This window comes from Rhincodon typus, chromosome 8, assembly GCF_021869965.1.
Source record: "Rhincodon typus isolate 14 chromosome 8, sRhiTyp1.1, whole genome shotgun sequence".
Lineage (NCBI taxonomy): Eukaryota > Metazoa > Chordata > Chondrichthyes > Orectolobiformes > Rhincodontidae > Rhincodon > Rhincodon typus.
In genome coordinates this window covers 12,026,028-12,033,885 of record NC_063339.1, presented here as the reverse complement: position 1 = coordinate 12,033,885, position 7,858 = coordinate 12,026,028, and the positions used below count along the sequence as shown (strand labels likewise).

The window sequence follows — 7,858 nt, the reverse complement described above, 5'->3', positions numbered from 1 at the left end:
TGAGGACATGTTAATTGACTTCCAGTCTATTCTTCTTCTACAGACTTCTACATTGAGGTCCTCAGGAGTTGACACCCAGCATTGACTGCTGGGGCTATCCGGTTCAAATAACTTGGCAAAGTTCATCTGGAAAACCTTCTGAACCTTAGTGGATTGATGACATCACTCCTTCTCTCTACTTCGTGTACCAAGGCCTCCAGTGCAACTTCAGAAGAACTTAGAACATGTTCGCTGTTAATTGCTGCATAGCATGATGTTCAAGGCTATGCTTTATCATGATGAAGTTATATTTTGTGATTATTGAGCAGTCACCAAGTCAAATTCACTTTTAGAATGTCTTCACTTCTTGCTTCACTTTGCTTCAATCAAAATGCACTTCTCTTTAAGCACTTCAAAGTGGCTTTAACTGATTCTGTATTGCCACCAACAGAAGCAACATTTGCGGCATAATCTCATATCAAGATAACCACAACCATTTTCAAATTTGTGGCACAAGTTTCTCTGTTGTTTCTCATTCCTCTTTGACTCTAATTCTTTGTGTTTCATCCTTTCCATTGGATGGCTTTCTTTTCTAGTTATTTGTGTTTGTTTTTCATTCATTCTGCCACTTTTTCTCTCTCCTATTCTCTGTAATAGTCCCTCCCATTGTCTTCCCCTGTCTCTGTGCACCTCATTTCATTTTCCCTCAACTATTTCAATAGTTAAAAGCTGGGCCAGACAGCAAAACAGTAGCCAGGCTCATTAGCTTCATCTGGAATGTGTTGCACCTAACAACAAGATTCACATTATTATTTTCTAGTGGTCTGTTTGCCCTTTATTTTTCTACAATAGACAGGTGGTTGGTGTGGTGGCTGGGTGGTTAGCACTGCTGCCTGGGAAGCCTCACCACAAAACAAGCCGTAGTTACAATTCCCCCAAAATAAGTGTCAGGCTGCACTGGCACTAACTACAATTCAACTATGAAATTGTATTAAAGTGCTATAGCTTACCGCTGAAAAGTTCCTTGGTTTGTAGATATGTCTTAGGAAAACCATCGAGAATAAAACCCTGGTTCTGGCAAGGCATCGATGACAGCTTGTCCTTCACAAACTTGAGGACAAATCCATCATCCAGACGACCTGTAAAGTTGGTAGCCAAACAGTCCATCAGTTACTATGCAGAGGGAAAACTATTTATCATAAAAAAAGAGAGTAGTTAGTAAATCAAATCAAATGCTAAATTGCATAAATAGAGATGTTGGGTACAAGGCAGGAAAGTTATGTTGAACGTTTATAAAGCCTGATTAGGTCCAAACTAACATATGACAAGCAGTTCTGGTCTGTAAGGGAGATCAATAGAGACTTAGCAGGATGGACTGGGGGGAGAGAGTTTAGCTACAAGGTTAGATTGGAGAAACTGTGTCGACCTTCTTGAAATAAAGGAGGTTGAGGGGAGATTTGCAGGAAGTGTACTAGATATTAGGGGTAACTGGATAAAGTAGACAAAGGAAAGCGGGTCTCATCAGCTGATGATGCTGAGACTAGGCAATACAGGTTTCAGTTTTTGGCCAAGGGATACAAGTGAAATTTGAGGAAGAACTCAAGAGAGTGACATTGACCTGGGACTCACTGCCTATAAAGGTGGCAGCAGCACAGACAATCAATTATATAAAAGGGAAATTGGATGGGCACGTGATACTAATTTGCTTGAAGGGCTACAAGGATCGAATGGGAAAATGGGATTGACTGAATTGTCAGCATAGATTTGATGGGCTGTGTTGGTATTGTAATGATGCTATGCCTCTATAAGCATATTTACTGCCAAGTTTTCAAAGCCCATGGAATCCTGGATGACATCTGTTAAATTTAATCCAGTTCCACTCATTTTACAAAAGCTTAATTTCAACATATTAGTTTAAGGTCTTGTAAAAATTGTACCTTTTTATATTAAAAAAAGTGGATTAAAATTAGAAAGAATCGTTTCAATCCAGGGATTTACAAGGATGGCTGTATGTTTTAAAAGTAAAGAATTTGATACCTATTGTGAACTCTGTTTGTGTAGCTTTGGGTTCCAGTAATACAGACAAATTGGAGCTGAGGGAATGTTTACAAGTGAAGGGGATAGTTTTAGAGACTAGGAATAAATTATCAATGCAAAGATAATTGGTTGTCAGTTAGCTGAACAACTTGGGCTGTGAGAAAGAGAGAAGATTTGCCAGACCAGAAGAGAATCAACAGATCTGCAGCAGCCAAAAGCTCTCTCTGTCTCTCAGTTCTCTGCAGTAAGCCACTTTAAATCTGAAGAAAACCAGTTTATCATTCTTTCAGCAGATGCTGCAAGTTGTAACTTTGAATTGGATAAGTCAGGGGCATTCCATAAATGAAACAGCCTTTTGCATTGCAAAAAAACGAAGGTTGAGGAAAAACCTTCAGATGAGCAAGAACTAAATCAGCAGATCTCGGGAACAAAGGATATGGAATTGTTTTCCCATTTTCCCTCTGCCCATTTGTTTTGTTTCCCTGTTTATATTTATCTATTTGTGTGTGTGTAGAGGTGAGTTTATAAGGGGTTGAGAGTTTTAATTTGTAGAATTTTGTTAATTTAGGTTAGTGTATATGTTTACTCTAAGCTGCAAGGTTGCTCATGAGTACCTGTTCCAAGGTTCCATGTACACCAATCAACATTGGCACACCAATCAAAGCACTGACTTTTGTTTCTGGAATTCACCACTGTGCATGGACCCTTGAGGCCCACGCATCATGCGAAGCTTGGGAAAGACTTCTGTCAAATTGAAAATCCAGGATGAGAATCAAACAAAATGTTGCAAGGCTAGATCCTTGCCTTATGCAATCAGACCAAAGGCTGAGGCTGAATTAGTGAGACTGATCAAGGCAGGAGTCTTTGAACCCGTAAATATGATTGATTTGGCCATGCCTGTCATATTAGTGTTGAAGAAAGAAGGATCTGTATGCAACTGCGGTGCTTTTAAGGTCATCTTTAATCAGGTATTGTGTGCTGAGTAATATCCTGTGCCTTCAATTGATGATTATTTGTCAGACTAAGTGAGGTCAGCTGGTCAGTAAAATTAACATTACTCACACCTATCTCCAGATGAATGTAGATTGTGACTCACAGGAATACTTGATGATTATAACGCATAAAGGACTATTTAAATACAAGAGACTTCCATTGGAAACGCATCTGGACCTGCATTTTTCCAACATGCCATGGATCAGATTTTAAGTGGATTGAAAGGAGTTCAGTGTGACCTAGATGATACTTTCATCATGGGGAGAAACAAAAAAGAGCATCTCCTCAATTTAGATGCTTTTCTGAAGAGACTTGAATATTATAGCCTAAGAGTGAAGAAAGACAATTGTGAATATTTTAAATCTTCTGTCAAATATTTACTGAAGCACCTAAAAATGTAAACTATGATCATTTTTGTGGTTGTTAAATTGCTATAACAGGTTTGTCACAAATTTTGCATCATTCTCAAGCCATTGCACAATTATTTTAATGTCAAAACAAGAACTGGAGTTGGAAAGTTCAACGTGAAAGACCCTTTCCACAAGCCAAAGAGACTTCATTAAAGTCAAAAGTCCTGATGCATTTTGACCCAAAGTTACTGTTACGACCAGATTGTGATGCATCATCATACAGGGTGGAAACGGTCATTTCTCACATATTACCCAACAATGAAGAGAAGACAATAGCTTTTTCATCAAGATTGTTAAACAAAGCAGCAACGAAATATGCACAGACAGGGAAAGAAACTCTTGGAATCATATTTGGCATTAGACGATTCCATTAATATCTGTATGGCTGGGAAATTTACCCTGCCAACAGATCACAGACCATTGGTCACAATATTTGGGCCTTATACAAGGCTCCCTTCTCTAGTAGTGAGCTGTACGCAGAAGCAAGCATTGTTGCTACCAGGTCAGACATACAATTTAAGTCTCGGTAATCCAATTTACGCAGCAATGCTGATTGTCTCTCTCTGGAGTGTCCTCGCCAACCAAGTCATGTAAAACAGTCCTTATAGGGTCATAGAGTCCTGCAGCATAGAAACAGATTCTTTGGCCAACAAACACCAAACTACACTAATCCCATTCACCTGTGTTTGGTCCGTAACCTGTAATGACCTGGTATTTTAAGTACTCATCCAGACGCTTTTTAAATGTTGCGAGAGTATCGGCTTTCGCCACTCTCTCAGGCAGTATATTCCATATTTCTACAAACCTCTGGGTGAAAAGTCTTTTTGTTGTTTTTCTGCAGACGTTTCATTACCCTGCTGGGTAACATCATCAGTGCAGCCTCTGATGAAGCGCTGTTGTGTTTTCCTGCCTGGTTTGTAAACTCTGGTGTCCGTTGAGCTGGATTACCTCACTTCCTGTTTTCCTTCGCAGTGCTCAACCCCATATACACTCCACTGCGAAGGAAAACCGGAAATGAGCTAATCCAGCTCAACGGACTCCAGAGTTTAAATAACACGTGGGAAAACACAACAGCGCTTCATCGGAGGCTGCACTGATGATGTTACCCAGCAGGGTATTGAAATATCTGTGGAAAACCAATGAACCAGCTCAGCTAGCCAACCAACCACAACATCCACAACCCGAGCTACAGATCTACTCTAAAACCTTAGAAAAGTCTTTTCCTCAGACAACATTCACCTCACTTTAAATTTATGCTCTCTGGTTTTAGACATGTCTGCCACAGGGAAAATTTCCTCATAGTTTACCCTGACTATGCATAGAATCATAGAGTTATAGAGTCATACTGCACATGACATCCCAACTCCTATACCCAATGCTCTGAGCAATGAAGATAAGCATACCAAAGGCCCTCTTACCACACTGTCTACCTGTCCCACCACTTTCAAGAACTATGTACCTGAACCCTCAGGTTTCTCTGTTCAACAACACTCCCCAGGGCCCTATCATTAACTGTGAAAGTCCTGCCCTTGTTTGCTTACCAAAACCTCTCATAATTTTGTATACCTCAATCAAAATCCTACTAAGCCTCCACAGCACCAAGGAAAACAAACCCAGTGTATCTGGTCTCTCCTCATAACTGAGACCTTTCATTCTAGGCAATATCCTGGTGAATCTCCTCTGCACCTTCTCTAGTGCAATCATGTCCTATATTAACAATTTTAACATTGAACAGTTAGAGAACACTCAGGCAACAGTAGTGCAAGTGAGGAAGTAGACTAGAAATTATGCACTTCAATCAAAAGTGAAGGACATGGTACTTTAAGGCAAGACCACAGGAAAAGCCCAGACTGAAATCATATGTCACACCAAAGTTAGAACTATCTCTACAAGCAGATGTCTCCTATGGGGAAGGAGTGTCATCATTCCACACAACTAAGGAAATGTGTGTTAAATCAACTACATGAAAATCACCATGGCATTGTCAGGTTGAAGGTGATAGCCAGCAGCTATTTTTGGTGGATAGGGCTTGACTCTGAGATTGAGGAGAAGGCAGAAATATGTGCAGTTTGTGCAAGAGTTCCTACCTCCATTTAGTGCCATTACACCCATGGGAATGGCCAGAAAGGCAAAGAAACCGAATTGACTATGTCAGACCTTTTGAAGGGCTTTTTCATAGTGGTTGGCACACATATGAGATGGCTTGAAGTTGCCATCACGAAGGCCCATCTTCAGAGAAAATCATTGAAAGATTCAGGGAGATATTTGTGAGGTTTGGGTATCCAGAACAACGTGTTAGCAATAATGGTCCACAATTTATATTACAAGAGTGTACAGACTATCTAAAACATATCCAACCAGCTCCTTATCACCCAGTCATAAATGGTTTGGCAGAAAGGGATGGTCAGACAAGTAAACTTTCCTTCAGGGTAACTTGTGAATTAGGATCACTTTCAAAAAGGCTGAGCCATATTTTGTTAACATACTGGAATGTAACCCACTCTATACTCAAACTTCTCTGGCATTACTCATGGTAAAGCATCAGTTGTGCAATGCATTTGATTTGCTGAAACCACCCATGACAAAAGGCAAGAAACAACAGAATCAGATTTCTCAAACAGAGAACAGGCCAAACACTGCATTTTCTGAAAAGGCCATGAAGTGTTGGTGAGGAATTACATCTCTGGCGAGGAGTGGGTACTAGCCATCATTGCTTCTCATCTGTATGGTACAGGAAACCATTCTAGAGCGTACTTCAATATATTATGAAGAAGACAAGCAAATCAACCAGAAAATGTGCCAGGGACAACATTAATTAAATATCCATGAATGACTACCAAATACAGACCTGGATAAATCTGAGGACAGAATAGTAACTGAAGTATCCGAGAGAGGCACTACCTTAGCGGAGAATACCGTGATATTGTGCAAACCTCCGAGATTTCAGTCATAGAATCATACAGCACAGAACAGGCCCATCAATTCTGTACCACCAAAAATATACTACTACCTACACTAGTCCCACTTCCCCGTATTAGGCCCATAGCCTTGAATGTTATTTTACAGGTTGTGAGATTTCCTGCCTAAACTACCCTCCCCAGTAGTGCAGTCATCCAGGAGTAGGCAATGACATATGAGTTTCTGGTACACCAATAACACCAGAGGTTAAAGCCAATGGGAAAAATGCACCAACAACCACAAATAAATTGACATCCTCCAGAGAATCTTACCTACTGACTGTTATATAATTGCTTGTAAAGATTGTGAAAGTTATCATTGCAAGAAGCTCTGATGAAAATGGAGAGGAATGTTGTGTATTTGTGTAAGAGTGGTTGTTTGTCACTTTAAGAGTGTGATCAAGTGATGTAATGGCATCATCAGCTGTTTTGGGTGAGGAACAACTTAGTCCAACTTTGTTATCTACAGAGTGGACATTTCCTTCATAACGTTCTTGCTATTAAATATTTCATCCTCCTGGTCCTTCTTGGAATGCAACAATTTGGTGTTAGTTAACATTGATGAAATAGGAATTCGGGAAAGAATCAATAAAAGGAACAACTGATTTAATGTAATGAGAGGGAGCTATCCACTTCACCCACTTTGCCATATTTGGACTTGCAACTTAGGCTAACATTTAAAACATTCTGCAACTCCAAGCTGTTTTTACTGATAGGTTACATAAATGCAAAATAAACATCGATTACCCCCATTTTGCTCCATATTTTCTCTAACTTGGTCGAGGAGGTCCTGGGCATCTTTGACGCCCGTGTCATCACCTTCTTCCTCAGTTTCTTCAGTTTCTTCAATTTCAGGCTGTGTACTTTTTAATTCCTAAAACAATTAACTTAATTTTAAACAAAGCTGTGAACTTTTTTTAAATAAAAGCATTCAGCTCACTTCCAAAAGTTCAATGCGGAGAAACAAAGTAAACATCAGCCAATCATAGTGAGAACTGCCGATGCTAGAGTCAGAGATGACACAGTGTGGAGCTGGAGGAACATGGCAGGCCAGGCAGCAACAGATGAGCAGGAAAGCTGACGTTTCGGGTCGGAACCCTTCTTCAGATTTCCATCAGCCACTGCTGGTTTGCGTTAAGAGTCTCCCTCGGATTGGAAGGAAGTATGCCCTAATTGGTTTTAGTGCCTATGCGCTAAGGAATATGAGATCAATCCCAATTTGCAGATTGACTGCTATTCAGTAACTCCGCATCAGCTAAGAACATAATATGTGTGGATGTCAGCAGGTAACAGGACAGTGATCAATGGTTTCCACATAAAGATTAGTAGCCACATTGATGATGTGCCTGTGATAACCTGGATCCCATGGCACCATAGACTAGTGTAAGTCATGCTATCCAGGGGAAAAAAAAAACTTGGAATTAAAAAAATGCAAGACTAACTGTATACTTAAATTACCATAAGACCATAGAAGATAAGAAA

At 40.0% G+C, this 7,858-nt stretch overlaps 1 protein-coding gene across 1 annotated transcript in view; it reads right to left on the bottom strand.

Moving 5' to 3' along the window:
• ak7b (adenylate kinase 7b) overlaps nt 1-7,858 on the bottom strand; it is a 60,896-nt gene that overhangs the window by 828 nt on the left and 52,210 nt on the right. The window contains exons 12-13 of the mRNA XM_048600028.1: nt 7,124-7,250; nt 990-1,118 (exon numbers count right to left, since the gene is read on the bottom strand). Coding sequence (XP_048455985.1) covers nt 990-1,118; nt 7,124-7,250 — 256 coding nt within the window. The remainder of the gene's footprint in view (nt 1-989; nt 1,119-7,123; nt 7,251-7,858) is intronic.